The sequence below is a fragment of the Lissotriton helveticus genome, chromosome 8 (genome assembly GCF_964261635.1).
Source record: "Lissotriton helveticus chromosome 8, aLisHel1.1, whole genome shotgun sequence".
Lineage (NCBI taxonomy): Eukaryota > Metazoa > Chordata > Amphibia > Caudata > Salamandridae > Lissotriton > Lissotriton helveticus.
In genome coordinates this window covers 1,010,498,761-1,010,515,923 of record NC_136069.1, presented here as the reverse complement: position 1 = coordinate 1,010,515,923, position 17,163 = coordinate 1,010,498,761, and the positions used below count along the sequence as shown (strand labels likewise).

Genomic DNA, 17,163 nt, shown 5'->3' with positions numbered 1-17,163 from the left:
TAAGCGTCTTTTTTCGTCAAGTCTTACAACGGCAAAGTCTTGTAGGTTTCTGGAACAGTAGCTGGCCATGACAATAAATGAACGCACCATAGAAACATCTTGGGCGATCAGCATTCGACATACTTGTGCAAGAGTTTTATCATGTTGTGAGCTCCGAAAATCAGTATGTCATTGCTGTAATTGTACGCCTTCCTAGCAGGCTGTATTGTTAAGTCGAATGACTGCTTGTAACAATTCAGCAGTGGATAATACACCAAATGTTAGTCCTTTGTATTGAAACATACCAACATGTGTAGAAAAGGTTGTAATGTACCTGCAGTTTTCTTCAAGCTCTAACTGATAACATTTATTTAAATCAAGGCAAGAGAAGACCTTTTGCACCATTTAATTGTGTTATCATGTTAGCAACATATGGACCTGGATGATGTTGTTGTTCAATTATCTTGTCAATGCAATGTCAACATGTCAATGCATATGCATACAGCTCCTTCACTGTCCTTTTTAGGCACTGCCACTATAGGAAAAACCCATGGTGTTAGACCAGTTGAATGCTCAATTATGTCATGCTTAAATAAGCTTCATGTGCTTTTTCAACAGCTTCATTCAAATGAAAAGCAGTTTAGCTATGTCTTTGAGTGACAGGATGGGTGATCTTATTAATCTGCAGCTTTGCTTTCATAGTCTTAAGTTTTCCCAAACAATGAAATAACGAAGGGAACTGGCCATTCATGTTGTGAATCACAGATATCAGTCTCATATCAGCGGCTGTGCTGAAACTGAGTAGACAGGCACTTGATGCAGTGCCCTGAATCAAATGGAGAGGTGCTTGTACCTTAGTTTTCTTGTGTTTCAACCTGGCTACAAATGAACCATGACTTTTTAAAGGCGTCAATGCAGTCCAAATGTATACTTTGATTTTTGCTGGCGTAAGCTGCAGCAATGGAGATATTTCATTGTATTTCTCCTCAGGCATAATGTTTATTGATGGCCCAGGGTTAATGGTGAAAGCTATTGAACAACTGTTTACTTTTAGTGTAATCTTTGGACAATGTTTGAATTACTTTGGTGCTTTGGCATGTCAGTTTTTCTATGACTGACATTTTTCTTTACAAGCGGCCAAACCAAAATGCACGCTCTTTTCTGAGGTAAGCGTCGACATGATACAATCATTTTCATTACTTTACTTGATACTGATACAGAAGAACTGTTTGACAATAATTTGTATGATGATCGACTTCATTCAGTGTCGATTTGTCTCAATTGATGTCGCCTTGTGGGTGTACGTTGAACGCTGCTTCTGGAATTTTCTGGTGGCCATTTTGTCTTCCACTGTGACTCACTTATTTTTTAATTCGCTTTGAAAATCATCACAAAATGGTTCTCCTTCAAACACACCATTTACATATTTCTCTAAGAGCAGGATATTTACCTTTGAGTGGACAGAAAAATCCAAATCTAAAATACAACTTCTTTTTATGTGTAGACATCACTTTATGTCCTACAGTCTTTTGTTTGGCTTACCTTTCACACTCATGACCGATTTGTTCTGGTCAGGTTCGTCCTCCATGTCAGCAGCTTGTCTATCAGCATACTTTTCAGCCCTGGCAGCCATTAGCACTCACTCCAGACTAAGAGTTTCTCTCAGCATTCGTCATCTGAATGAATCTGACAAGCATCCGTCAATACCTTTCATTCGCAGAGCTTCTTCATCATTGAATTAATTGAACTTACAATGTCTGATGAGAGCGTCGAGTCTCTTCACATATTCATCAATGGTTTCACCAACTTTCTACTGTTCTTGGTTGAAGATGCATTGTTCATAATAAACATTTGGCATTGGATTAAACGTGAGATTCAACGCTCCTTTAATCTGACCATATGTGACGTCTTCGTCAGTTCGAAGCATTTCTTTTATGACTTCTTTTACACCTTCAACAGCAAGATTTTTGAAGTACTTTATAATCTTTTTTTGTATCAGTCTCTTCAAGTGCATCAGTGAAATCATCCCAAAAATCTCTATCCAAGCAGTCCATCTATCACCAATTTAACTGTTTTTGGTGGTATTGAATAGTGGTGATGGTTTCGAGTTTCAAGTTTATTTTTATTTACATAATTACTTAAAACTATTGCAATAAATATAAGCAGGAAGTAAAACAATAAAACATAAGTAGCCCTGCTTTACATTTTTTATAAAATCTTTCTCGTTTATTACTATAAAACATTCATCATTTATTATCTCCATTAAGAATTACTTAAAAACAAAGTTTTGAAGTTGTTGTGCCGAGGTAAAATGGAAATAGCAGTGTTTCAGAAAGGAAAGACCAAGACTGAACAACCTCTGTAATCAGGTTTTGAGACAACTATACATGGAATAGGAACCTGGAACCCTTACCCGACTATGATCCAGGACCCATATATAACGAGTGCAAATGATTATAAAAGTGCTGTGTGTAGAAGAACTAAAGACTAGAGTTTGATGTTTGTGAAGAGGAAGTGTGGGAGAACAGAAGGAGCTAGAAGCAGACAGCCTGGTCTTGATCTTAGACAGTGCTGCTTCACCTGGAGTGGTAGCTTACCAACCCATGCCCATAGCTTCAGCTCTGAGCAGGAGAGCTGGGAGTCTTTTCATCTTGTTATGTCCTTTGGCAGCTTCCTGCGGACCTGCGCAAGAAATTCTACCAATCAACATTTCAACTGTGGGTTGTCAGGAACAGAGCAGGCCATCACGGCCTGTCTTTGTGAGCAAATCCCTCTTTGGTTAAATGGTGCTTTCAGCAAATTTATTTTTCCCCTAGCAACTCTTGGCAGGTGCATAGCAGGTGAGCTATGTCCTCAGTTTCCTTTCCGCACAGATGACAGATCTTTGGTGCGGATGCTCTCAGCCAGTGGGAAAGATGAGTTGTGCAGGGTAGGAGCCCCAGGCGATATTTCAACAATTCCTCAGTGGTGGTGGTGGTGGTTTCAGGACAGCAACAGCGTTGTACTCTTTCTGGGTGTGGTTGATATTGAGGGTGGAGCTCTCGCTGGCTCCCTCATCCATTCATCTTGAATTGGTTCATTTGAGCCAACTCTAAGACCTTTGGAAGTACTGGCCTCTGAATCATCCTTGATGACTTTTGAAATGATGGCCTCAGTCTTTGCCTCCATTGGAAAAACAGCGTTTCAGTACTCCAAAGATATCTGTGCCCGTCCTGATTGTCGCCCACTGCTATGGTCCTGTTCTCGCCATTTTCATGGCCCTTCAGTCAGCTTCACAGGAACCACCAGCATCATAAGCACAACCCCTGTGGTTTGCCTAAGTTGTGGCACCTGGCACTGAGGACATACGTCTTTACTCAGGTTCTGGTGAGTAAATAACTGCTTTAATTTTTTTACATTGTTTTACATGCACTTTGTCTTTGCCATTTTCAAATTGTAATGTTATCTTGCACTTTGTGGTTATTAATAGCTGCTCTTTGAAAACCTGGTTGTATCTACCATTAGTGTTAATGCTCCAGATTACGTATGACTGTATATTGCATAGCAGTGTGCTACCTTGATGTACAGTCTGACCAGCAGGTTCTCGGTCACCTATATGTAGATTCTTTTGTAATACTTTTATTGTTTTCAGATTCTTTACAGCGACTGGAGTTGTGCTTTCACTCCACATGTGTTATGCTTTGATTCCTTACTTCGACTGCAACACACGTGGCACGGATGTGCATTTTGTTTAGACCACAGAAAACTCTCTGGGAGAGCACTGTTGATCATCAGGTTACTTATTCCATGACTCGTCCCCAATTGTAGCATCTTCCCCAGCCAGGGTACCAGCCAATGGCTATGCCACACACAGAGCTTAGTTTTACACATCTGTATTCATCTGCTTGTAGCTGTGAACTCAACATTCTAAACACGCCTTCAATGCCTTCCTCACTTACATTCATGTCACAGTTCTACAGAGTACCGCAGGAGCCAAAAAGGTTCCATCATTTCTAACTCACAAGACACTACAACTGAGGTGCAGTTTCTGGATGGAATCTGTATCATCAGGCCCAGATGCAGGTGAACCTCTTCAGTTACTGACCATCTTGGATTAAGGGCATCTGTATTAAGATTGTACTAAAACACCACTATGTGTTATACATTTTTAGAACTACAAAAAGCCCTTAAAAGCCCTATGAAGGTTAGTAACAATATGATCCTTACTAAATAGCTATGAAGTTGCTTAAAGTATGATTATAGTGGGAAATTATTTGACAGTTTTTAGGGCGGCCTGCAGTCTCTAACCTAGCACATTCCAGACGCTTATGTATAATGCATTATCACAACTCAAAATGGAAGCAATCATAAAACAATCCTCAACACAACCCACTGATAAAAATGGTTATAGCTTTAGCATTAAATGCCACACTCTTGACAAGAAAATTAACTCAGTTTTTTCCAAGACTCATGGCTAATTTAAATTTAAATGGTTACATTAAATAATAAAACTTAATACTACAACTTCTATTTTTAATTCTTGAAATCAGTAGGCACAAATAAGCTGGACTCTTTTGTTCATTGAATTTGAGCTAAGTTAGGTCACTCAGAACATGTGGACTATGTTATGTTATGTTATATGTGTTTATAACGTGCACGGCTACTCACGAGTGTCCCGGCACGGTGCCTAGCGGGGTATGTGCAGTGAGCTTCAGGAAAATAGATGTGTTTTCAGTTTCCTTTTGAACACAACTGGGTCCTGGATGGTACGCAGGGCAAGAGGAAGAGCATTCCAAGCAACCGCTGCTCTCACTGCAATTGAGCTGCCCCCTGTCATCTGAAGCTTGAAACAAGGGACCTGAGCCTAACATAATGATGAGGAATGCAGGGAGCATAGAAGGAAAGATGCCTCTGCAGGTAAAGAGGACCGCAACCATGGAGAGCACAGTGGGCCAGTGCCAAAAGTTTAAATTTAACTAGTGGTTTCGTTTCTTAATATATGCAATTTAAGTATGTGTACTTTAGTGGTTAAATTATTTATGTAATTGTATAGTAAAGTGCTAGCTTGTGACACAAGGCCACTCTGTAGTGCTGATCAATGTTTGAGGCATTCCCCCACTTCTGCCATAACAGCTGGAAATCGCTATGCCCATGTTTGGATCTGTCCCTTCAAATAGGCATAGCTTTAATTCTTGATGACAATCAAACTGCTGTTCGTGGGCCCTGTCCTTTATAAAGGGGGGCAAGTCTGTCTGGTTGTTCCAAATGGATGTGAGCACCTCAGTGAAGAGACTTGTCTTTAGATTTTTCTTAAGGGCAGTCAAATGAGGGAGAGTTTAAAAATTTGGACAGGCAGAGTTCCAGAGTTGACTGCCTAGAGTTTTTTCTCATATACCTCTTTAGGTTGAATATGATTAAGTTTGTCGTACTGGATCTTGTGCTGTGATTGGGGAATAGGGTGAGTAAATATTTTGAACTGTGGCCCTCATGGGCTTTGAAGACACTGCAGAGTAAATTGACTTTTTTTGTCAGACACCAGGAGCCAGTATAGATTTTTGAAGATTGTCATGCTGTGAGCTCATTCTTTTTAGCTATAGCAAATGTCTATCAGGTTCTGAAGATGCACTAGGGGCGTAACACAGGTCTCCGCAGCCCCCCTAGTGCAGAGGGCCCCCGAGCTGCAGGGGGGCCCCTCAGCACAGTACTCAGGCCTGAGAGCTCAGGGTTAAATCCAGAGCGGGGGCCCCTCCGTGTCCCTTGCAGGGGGCCCCCTCAACTTATGTTACACCACTGAGATGCAGAATATCTTTCTTTAGGGTTCAAGCATCAACACTGTTAATGTAGCTGATTCTCTCCAAAGCCAAGATCCTTAGCAGGTGAAGTAGTGGGAGGATCCTATATAACAGCATAAGATATACGTTGACTTTTGGTGATTTGGTGGGCAAAAGACAGTTTTTGTTGTCCCATACACCACGGATATTTATTGCATGAGCACGGTCAGAACAGCTCCAAGTTCTATCAGTCACATGAATAGTAAATCATTATCTGGAAGAGAATGTTGCTAAGGACAACTGCTTAGGTGCTGGTTAGGTAGAGGTGGTACTTTTTCATCCAGGGCTGCATGTTTCAAACAAGCAGTGGTGTTTGTCTAGGTATATGTGTTGTTAAATGTCTTCAGTATACATTTGGAATTTTGCATGTCATTGTGATATAACGCCTGCCAGTGGTCTCAGGCGAAAGTAAAGATCCTGAACCAAATTCTGATTTTCTGACTGTGGTTTTATAGGAATGCTTGGTACCATTACATGGCTATTCCAGTAATTCAAGCTAATTCCTTCAGTAATTCTAGTACGTTTTTGCAGCTGATAAGACAAGAAGTGCCAGGGACAAAGATTACCATTTATGGATCGAGAAGAGCAAGTCTTCTCTGATGTTGGCAGTTGTATGACCAGTCCATTTCCCCTAGCTTGGGCCCTGATTGTCTGGACTTTGATTAGATTGTTGAGGCCTGTTTAAAATGTTCTTATTCTCAGCTCTGAATGAGGTTGCAAATAGTGAGTGAGTATTGAAGATAATGGAAAAGCTGATCCGGCTGGTTTAGGACATTTTGTATGGACCCCTCGCATCCATACCTCTTATGCATGTGCCTCAATCGTTGGTCAAAAGAATGGCACTTGTTGGACTTTGTCCTCTTTGTGGGTCACCCCCAAATTGATTGCCTTTAACCCACTTATTTTTGCTGAATTCATTTTTGTTGGCCCTAGAACTCTTTGCATTTACCACTGCTAACCAGTGTAAGGTGCTTGTGCTCTCCCCCTTAAACGTGGTAAAACGTGCTTACACACACCTGATTGGCATATTTAATTTCTCAGAAGTCCCTTGTAGAGTGGTATACCTTATACCCAGGGACTGTAAATTAAATGCTACTAGTGGACCTGCACCACATAATTTGTACATATGTAGCCAATTAAAACATGTCCGAGGCCAGCCGTTGCAGCCTGAATGCAGTTTCAAACTGCCCCACTCAACCAGGCAAATTAAACCTCTTGCCAGGCCTACCCTTCCTTTTAGATACACATACGTCACCCTTATGGTAGGCCTGCCCATCAGGCAGAGTGCATTGTACTTAAACGATTGAACAAGTGCTTTCAAGTTTTACATGTCCTGGGAGTGAAAACTTCTAAATTCCTTTGATTGGGAACAGGTAAACTTTTCATGTTTATTGTCTGTACAATTGCAATTAAAAATCCTCCTTGAATGGTAAAGTTGTATTTTAAATTACAATATTGAAAATGGCATTTTTACAAAGTTAGAAAAATATGTAGAGAATGCACTCCTTCCCTTGTATAAACTCATTCTTCAAATCTTATGTCGTCCTTTAATGAGTGGGAAATAGTTGCTGTGTACCGCCCCAGCGCACAGCTTATATCAATAATATATCTTAGGGCGCTTGAAATGCATTGGGTATATTACGTGACGAGCCTACGCTGTTTGGCTTCACCTTTGATTGCACATTTTGCCGTGAAAAAGCCTCGATGGGCACTCAGTATACATTTAAAGATGCTAAAATAAAGATGGAAGGTGAACGGACGCTGTCTCTGCAGTTTTTTAATGAACATTGAAAAGTGTTTAAAATATTGAGTACAATTGGTTTCTTAGGATGATATTGGATAAAATTGGAAGAAGTGAATTAAAGGAGGGAAGTTTTCCCACATCGCAGTGCGGCAGATGGGGCTCGTAAAAGCGCCCTAATATATATTGACTTTTACAAAGTTGGCATTCTCCTGCCTGTCCTAGCTATTTGGCGCTTGCAGCCTGTCCTAGCTCACATGACTGGGTGTTGTTGGCAGTTAAACTTTAATTATTTTTCACAGACAGCCACACAATTGTAGGGATCAGGGTGCTTAAAAGGGCCATCAACTTGCAGGATGTGGGGACGGAGCTGGGCACAGCCCTACTTGCAACCTAATAGGCTATGCTCTAACTTCACACAAAGGACCTGCCACCACTGCATTGTTCCTGGACCCAGCTTGGAGCCAGGGCAGGAGAGTCAGGATACTTCAAGGACTCCAAAGGGAATTCTCTGGATAGTTCTCCTACTTCAATGAAGGCAGTTGGTATAAAAATGCAGCCTGTGATTTACTCCACAAGACTGTTTTGCTACACCTCTTCCCATGAGGAGCTGGGTCAAAACTGATTTGTATATGGCTGGGTCCAAACCAGGGTGGCATGGTGAGCACATGAACAATAGATTTAACCCAGATCTCTTGACTGGGGGGTGAGTGTTTGAAAAGTTTCAGCACTCCGTGTATCATCTTGTTGTATTTGCTCTGTTCTTCACTGCAGCAGCAAATCGTTTTCAGCAGCCACTCGGTGAAGGGGTATCTGGCCTCCTGGAACTCTTGTCAACTAGTTCCTCGAGCTTCATCTTCCTGACAAAGTGTGACTTCTGAACATAGAAATCTTTACTGGGACTTCGTTCAGTGACTCCCCGAGAGCAAAGCCTCCTCCTCGGACACCAACTGTAGCCTTGCCCCACTAAACTTTACCTTCTCTGAACATTTTCTTCCAAATTTCTTCTGAAGCCAAAGGTAAGCGCATACTGGGCCCAATCCACTTCTTGTATCCAAACCACGCTCAGGCATCTTTATCCTCATCGCTGCTTGCGATATCCCCCTGCTGTGCTGGACAGCAATAAAAGCTGGTGTGATCATGACGAGCTCAGCTCGCCATAAGCACACGAGCACTGTGCTGTGAATGGAAGGGGTTATTTACATTGACCTTGTCTCGCGCATCCAGATGTCTGTGGTTTGTGCTTTGATCCTACATTTGCTAGATTTTACAATAAACTTTAAAAACTCTTGTTCTACAGATTGGATTTTTATTGTTTTGGTGTAAAATAGTTCATTAAAATGTACTCTATTGTTCTAAATTGTTGTGTAGGTTTTCTTGAGTTGTGTTTTTACTTCATTACTTTTTGTGTGCTGCATAAGCATGACTGCTTTTGTGCCAAGCTACCAGAAGATTAAGCACACATCAATTTTAGTGACTTTTGTCGTTTACCCTGACAGGGATAGTTTCACGCAGCTGCCGCCCTGTTGGAATCAAGATACTTGAAGATTTTTTTGGTTGTGGGAAAGATGGTTGGTACTTGTTAAAAAGTGACAGAGGTTCTAAAACTGATGGCACCCTTTTAGCCAAAGCCTCCAATCTGGCTTGGGGGCCTCAATCAAATAAACAGCACATACTTCTTCACTATTCTTCACATTACATACATATTGATATAGAGTTTCCGAGGGGTAGCTGCCATTGCCATCTCATTGAAGCCCCTGGTGTGGCTCAGAAGTGCTCTACCTCACTGTCTGAATATGAAAGTTCGGCGTGGTCTATCTGTAAAGTTGAGCTGTACTTATGTGCTACTGCAGAGAAAATTAAAACTGCTGATGCTTGTGATATAGAGGGCATAGAGAGATGCTGAGTAGCCAGAGGTGTGTAGGCTGGTAGCACATCAGTGCAGGGTTGGGAGGTGGGCTATGTGTTTGTGATGTATGAAGATCAGAGATATGCTCTGATCATGGTGTATTGAGTGGTAAGTTGATTGTGTCTTATCAAGTGTTTCAAGAGCTAAACGGAGGCTAGATATGCAAGTTTGGAGCACTGCAAAGGAAGGGTCATTACAGACTTGCCTTACATAATCCTTATGCTGAATTATTTTAAGGCGCACTAGCTCACACTTCTTGTTTTAGATAAAAATGAAGTTATCCCGATGTTGGCCACTTGTATAGTAGCCCGATCATCCAGTGAGTTAAGGGCTTGCATCTGGCGTGACACACACATCATGGATCTGTATCATGCCATGGGCAACTCATCAGTTCATCTTTCCAGTCATTAAAGAAAATTAATACAATTGAAGTAGGTGACAGAAATGCCTGCTATTTAAGATTCGTCAGAAGCTCAAAAGTGTTCTTGGCTGTTGACCTAATAATCTTGCTATTGCATCCCAGTCATCAGTGTGGCTAACTTTTCGTTCATTGTTGGAGACATATAAGGGGGTACTTTGGAGATATTAGCATGGTGAGGAGATACCTGTGAATGAGCCCCAACCCTGGAGCTGGGCGTCCCCTTATCTCCGACCAAGTTAGTTGGAAACATCAAAAGCTGTAGCATTATGTGTCATTTAATAAATTAGTTAGTATTATACACCTATATCTGTCTTCACCAGTTGCTCCACTGATGTGGACATAGGCTTTCTTGGGAGACATAGATATTTTTCAAAGTAGCTACATATATAAAGAAATTAGAGATTAGTGTATACTGATGTGAAGCAGGCACTCGCTGCACAATTTCCGAGAAGTAGGACTGTATGAGGTACATATGAAGAGAAAATCCTATGCAAGATACTTCTGGAAATGGACTATATGGACCTCAATGGATCTGCTGTTTTTGATTGACAAATGTAATGAATAATTCAGGCACACCTTTTGACTAAAATGCTTGGGGTCGTTGAAGTGGCCTCACAGCTCACATGACCATCATTTGCATCACAGGAAATGAACTTGCCTTTTCCCAAGACCTCAACATCACTGGAAGTGAAATCATCCAACTTTTAACTTTGGTGACATTACAGACATGATTCCACATGTTCTTTGTCGCTGCAGTGCACTTTGTATTGAACTGTGATCATTGCATTGATCCTTAGAAACAAGGAGGCTTCCAGTGAATGGTGGCTCAACAAATCTCACAACCCCCACGGATGTCATCAAATAAAGCAACCTTTATAATGCTAATAGTTGAATAATGTTAGTGATGTATCCCTGGGTAAGAGAGATGCATTTTTTCGTTTCACTCTATGCCCCTTTACGTTAAAGCACAGAGAAATATCGACTGCAAAATCCTGTGAATAAATATGAAAACAAAATGTTTTCATTTTACATAGAAAAATGCTGCTCTCTGCACTAGAGATCTGTTGCTGGCCCTCTATTACTCAGAAACGCTACAAGGACTGTACTGTCAGCTTTCAACTAGACGTTTGCAGGGGCGGCCTTAGGCATGTGCAAGCTGTGCACCTGCACAGGGCCTCCAAACCCCAGGGGCCACCACACCAATATATATCCTTAATATAATAATCCTCTGAGGATAGATACATATTTGCGTGGTGGCCCCTGGCAGGGATTTGGCGGCCTCCGGCTCTGTTCCACTTCCAATCACCCTGACCTCCTCCCCTTCACTGGCCTCCCTCTTCCGGGGGCCCCCTACCTATGCTCCCTGCCCAGGGCCGCCATGAGCCTAGAGCCGCCCCTGACGTTTGAAAAATGTAAAGTGTAAATGCCGAGGTGCAACTTCTAAGGGCATTGCCAAAGACCCTCAGTTTTCACTTTTATGTTGCAGATTTTTTTTTTTCATTTTGAAAGTATGTCATGTGTGGATACTTCCAAAATTGAAAATGAAATGCACCTGAAAAACGAAAGTGAAAACTTGACAGAGGCCACGATTTGGAACAATGGAAACAAAAGAAGGCTCGTCTAGAGCCATCTTTATTCTGTGTTTCTGACAAGATAAGTGACACGGGTCGGAAGATTATGCCAGGGATTGCAAAAGAGAAGCCAGGGGCCTCAGCTGCGACCTCTGGTGACCCGTAAATGACATCCATGGATTCATTTGTGCGGTTGGTTCTGGGTGGCGGCAAGGGCATTCGGTTTTTGTGACCGGTATTTATTTTTCATCATATGATTATAACCCAGAGTAAGAGAGAGAGAAAGAAAAGGCAGAAGAAGGAGGTTGAGAAAGATATGAAAACCTTGACAAAGGAGAAATTAGGAACGAAAAATAACCTACTAGAGAGAAGTAATGAGACAACGAGCATAGTGTGATGGAAGAAAGTCATGAGGTGGATTCAAGACAAGGCAGCTGCCAGATATTGAGAAACACCAAGAAGAAGAAATCATTGTTTATTAGTTAATTAAAACCATAAACACAACACAATACACAATACAAAGCAGTTTAGAAAAGAATCAAAAATACAATCAAGAATGCGTCATATTTGCTTCAGCCATAAAACCTCATGTTGATGGACCTTTACAACTTCATTCAACTCTTCCTATCTATAGGGATAGAATTGACAAATACAGGTAATAAAAACTCGGGATGACTTGATCAAGCACCGACAATGTCCTTAGTTGGAATAGGGTAAAATATTTGCGGAGCTGTCTATTGTTGATATCCTAAAAACACACTGCTATATGTAGTAGAAGTGCTTATGTGTAAGTTCAAGAAATGGAAGTAGGTGCTAAGCTAGGTGGGCAATGGTTTTCGGCCAAGTAGGGTACCTATATACAAAAGTGTGGTTTATTAAAGTGCCAATGTGCAAGATGGCAATAATCCATTTTTAAAAAGATTTTTTTTAAATGACCAAGAACTGCACTAGTCTAATGTTCAACCTTGTATTGATTGGGTCCATTGACTCCACAAGTGCAGCCCTACAGGATCTGATTCCCTGGAAAATAAATTCCCCCCATAGAAAGCTTCTTTGTTGGTCAGTCATCATTGGGCAGATGCATAAAATGCAGAGCAAAGTCGTAATCTCCTGATGACACAAACAACAGGTCCTCCATTTTGGCATGGGAAACACCAACTTTTGGAAGCACCAGTGGCAGACTCCCAAGACAAACTTTAAGCTGCTGCACTTATTAATTGTGTATTTGTTTTTCTTGTTTACAAGTTATGCAATATACAAATGAGAAAATGGCATCTCTAAAATAAGGAAATACACACTATTGTGGCACACCCAGTAGCTTAAAATGGTCCTAGCCATAGGTGGCACCTTTTCATATACCGTTATTCTTCTACTATGTTGGGGCAATTCAGAACATTGTATTACCATTAAATTGCTATTGCAGCCTCGAATGTGCATTCTCATAGAGTTTGACTACATAAATTGTATAATTGTCTATCAGATTTTTTTTAAACATTTGCTATTTTAACAACTAAAGGATCTCTCTTAACAGAATATTTAATTATTGTCTTAAAAGTAATTAATAGAGGTGTATGCATTAAATGCTTGCATTTATTTTAATCACTGTTAATTATTCTATTCTCCATTACATTTTTTTATTTGTTGCTTGACCAAGACTGTTTTTCATTTATCTGGTTCCTTTGTCTAATGTCATTGATAAGTTAAAACGATGGAATGAAATACAATGGCAAACTGTGTTTGAAATATTTCTAAAACTCTAGTTATGATACTTAATGAAGGTTGAAAAAATAGCTTTGTTTTTTATTTGTTTAGCTAAAGTTTTCAGAAACGGATTATTTTGCCAACGTGCTACAAACACTGAAGTTTGTGTCCCAGTCAGATTTCCATTGGTTAAGAAAAGAAGTTCCAAAAACTGAGTAAGTCCGAAATATTCGCATTTATTCTAAAAACATGCAGAAGTAATGTTCTGTACATTGGTGCTTGATCTTGAGTTTTTGTTTAAATCCACTTTCCACTAATGACTTAATTATCAGTCAGTTGGTAAGCATATCTTAAAAGTTGCATCAAAGAGCCTAAACAAGGACAAAACGTGAGTTTACACATTTTTATCAATCTACTGAAGGAAACAACCGTAAATGTCTCATTCTGAAAAGATCTCCCCACCGTAAAACAATGAAAGGTGGCTGATATGTAACGTACTTACACAAATTTCATGCTAAAACGCTTAAGGCAGCTGTATGTCTTTTAGAATTATTGTTATCAAAGAGAGAACGTAGGTCTGTTTGAAAATTAAATAACATTTAAACTTGGCTTGCTAGACTTTGTGTGCTGTCAGATCTGCTAAGATCAAACTAAATATGTAGGCTATCATTTTTTATTGTATTTTCTTGGGAATTTACGGTCAGTGGACAGACCGCAATAAATACCCAGCTAAAATTATTTGTTCACTAAACTGCTTGATGATTTCAATTGAATATTGTTCTAAATATCGCAGATTAGCATCTTTAACATCTTGTAAACCATTGCATTTGTTTTATTTCTGTCTTAGAGATCATGAACATCACAGATATTTAACAGCATTATAGCTCTTTCCAATTCAGCATAGTCTTCTGTTTATCAAACATGATCTCTCTATGCATGTTTTGTTAGTGGCAACTACTCTTTCATGATCACTTCCCTCTAGTCCCTGCGTTTTTCTGGTACAGCACTCCCATAGGTCCCTTTATTTCAGAGAGAATTCCTATGTTGTTACTTGGGAGGGCAAATATCTGATTTCACCCACTTTCCTGTCTATGCTGGTCCCACGTGGTGTGTTCTGGTACCCCTTCTCTTCAATGCCTACACCTTCTTCCTACCTTCTCATATCTCTTTCCTCAGACCTTCCTGCCATTCTTACACACATAACTCCCAGATTGTCCTTTCTTTCCTTTCTTTAAGTCCTCTCGCAACTTCATCGTTTTATGATGGTTGTCCTATCCAGTATGGTATGTCCCCCCTACTCTCACCATCTCAATTCAAGGAAAACTTATGGGCATAGTATCAAGAAACAGCGTTAACATTATCGCCGCTTTAGCAGCAGAAAACTGCCGCTAAAGCGGCGATAATGAGCTTGATAATATGCCCTTTTGAATACCCTTAGAAGCCCATGTTCTTCTATGGGAATTCTCTACGGTGTATTATCAAGCCCATTATCGCCGCTTTAGTGGCAGTTTTCTGCCGCTTAAGCGGCAATAATGTTAACGCCGTGCTTGATAATATGCCCCTTAGAAACTTTTCTTCTCTGTGCTGTCCCCCATGCTTTCCTTTTGCCCACTTCAAATATCTTGTCCTTATAACTCTCTTTCTTTATCTTGATTGCCCTTTAATCTTGGCGACAGCTAAGATTCCTCTCTTTTTCTGTACAAATACTCTCTGTTGCACCCTCATTACCTCCCGTCCCTCCCTCGCCTTCCTTCGGTACAAATGAGGCCCCGCCTCCCACCCAGACCCACCCCCAGCATAAAAACTCTGCCCGCCCCCACCTCCACCTGTTTTTTTCTGTCTCCCTAGTGAGACTTACCTTCAGTTCCTCCCTGTGGCGGTGCCGGGGAGTCTTCGTGTTGGTTCTCTGCGACGGCGGTGCCCTCGGCAGCGTTCTCCTGGCAATGCCTCCTCTCCTGGTCTCCCTCGTGGTTTGGGGCGGAGCGGTGGTTCAGGAATCCCCGGCGGTGTCCAGCTGTCCTCCTGTGGCTGGGGCTGTGTTTTTGGGTCGGGCTGCGTGGCTGCCTCCTCCCGGTTTGCTGTCTACCCGGAGGCCAGGTAGGGCGGGTTTGTGCCCGTTTTTTCCTATTTTAATCCTGCTTGGGCAGTTCTCTTGCCCTGCAGTGCGGACCTTGGTGCTGTGGCTTGGCGGCTGTTCTCGTGCCTTTGGTGCCACGGGCTCTCGCTGCCTGGGGTGCGGCTCCGGCCACTGCTCCATGTTTCCTTGGGTGGTGTCCTTTGGCGCTTGTCTGCCACTGGGTCGCAGGTGGTTGTTGGGGCCTGCTGGTGTCCTCTTCCTCTACTGCTGTTTCTCCGGTCCCCCTGGGGTGCCCTGGCCGCATGGGCTCCGTGGGGGTGTTCTGCCTCTCGTGTCTGCTTATGTTGCTTGACTTGGGTGAGGCTGCTCTGTCCAGTGTTCTGGGGTTCAGCGGGTGCCTTCTGTGCCCTCCCATCTTCGTCCTGCGGTTCCTGTTAGGGGCTGGTTCCCATCTGGTTCCTGGGATTTTGGGGGTCCTTCTACCGCCTTTGGTGATGCGTAGGGCTCTGGGTTCTTGTCCTGGAATATTCGCTGAGCTCCTGCGCTGGTCGGGGGATGGGAGGGCTTTCCTCTTTTCCTGCCGGGCTGGAACTGTGGGATTCTTTCTTTGCTGTTCCCGGCCCTTCTGGTTGGGCTTGCCCTTCATGCCCGGTGTGGTGTATGGTGCTGTGGGTGTGGCCTGCGTTGCCCGTGCTTGGTGTTTTTTTCCAGGCTGTTCCCACTGTTGTGCGCATTGTCCTTGCCGCTCTGTCCGCGGTGGCCTGCCCGGCTGGCGGTTACTTGTCGGTTGCCTGTGTGACATGCCATGGCGGTCTCTCCTCTGCCCTCCGTGTTCCTTCTGCGCTGTGTTGGTCCTGGAGGGTTTTCAGGTTTCTATACACGCTCGGTTTGTGTCTGGGGTTTCGCTTCTGTGCTGCTCATCCCTCTCTTCCTCCAGTGGCTTTGCTTCTTGGTGGGGGTCGCCCCTTTCCTTCCGTTGTACTGCCGGTCTCTGTCCTGGTCGTGCTGCTTGGTGGGTCTGATGTTCTGCTGGGCTGCTGCTGTTGCGCTGGTTGGCCTGTTCTCTGCTTCTTCTGTGCCCTCCTTGCTGTGGGGTTTCATGGAGTTGGCGTCGGCGGCTCGTGGTGGCTGGGTGTCGCCGCCTTGGGCCCTCTGTTTGCCTTGCCTGAGATGGGGCGTCCTGCCTTTCCCACGTGCCTTGCAGTGGGGCCTCTCCGTTCTCCACGCTGTCTCCTCTGGCTTTCGGGTGATCGCAGTTTTGGCTGTTTTTTCGCCCTGGCTTGCTGCCTCCTTTTCTGAGTGCCGTGCCCTGTTGGGTTCCTGTCACTGCTGTCTGGTCGATTCCCTGTCAGTGGGTGGTCGTCTTTGGCATTTCCTCCTCTGTGGCTGCGGGACGTTTCTGTTGGCGGGGTCCTGTGTGCGGTGGTTCATGGGCGCTGGGTCTGCTTGGTGCCGGTACCTCCGGTTCGTGGAGGGTTCCTCTGCCGGTGCCTGTCTCCGGTTCCTGCTGGGTGGCTCTCCTGGTCTGGGTGTCCTGTTTGCTTGTCTTTTGTTCCATCTGCTGGGTTCCTGTTGGTGGGGCTCGGGTTTGGGGCCCGCTCTGTTTTGTTGCTGGGACTGGGGTGTCCGGCGGCTTTGTGCCTGTTCCGGTTCTCCTGGGGGTCTGCTCCTGGCTTCGGCTGGTTCCCTTCTGTGTGTTGGCCTTTTGGGCTGCTTTTCCGCAGGCTCTGCCTGGCGGGTTTTGGCGTGCCCTGGGGTTTTGGGGGACGCTTCTCTCCGCTTCCCTGACGCTGCTTCTTTTCTGCGTTTCCTGTGGTTCTCGGTGTGGTACGCACGTTTTCTGGGTTGCGTCCTTCCCCTCACTCTCGGGCCTTCGCCCTGGGTCTTCCGGCATGTCCAGTTGCACTCGTGGCTCTCCTTCCTGCGGCAGGGGTGTTCCCTCTTCCTTCTCTGG

At 43.3% G+C, this 17,163-nt stretch overlaps 1 protein-coding gene across 1 annotated transcript in view; it reads left to right on the top strand.

The window, feature by feature from the left end:
• PHEX (phosphate regulating endopeptidase X-linked) overlaps window positions 1-17,163 on the top strand; it is a 1,501,811-nt gene that overhangs the window by 1,132,054 nt on the left and 352,594 nt on the right. The window contains exon 14 of the mRNA XM_078657844.1: window positions 13,244-13,347. Coding sequence (XP_078513970.1) covers window positions 13,244-13,347 — 104 coding nt within the window. The remainder of the gene's footprint in view (window positions 1-13,243; window positions 13,348-17,163) is intronic.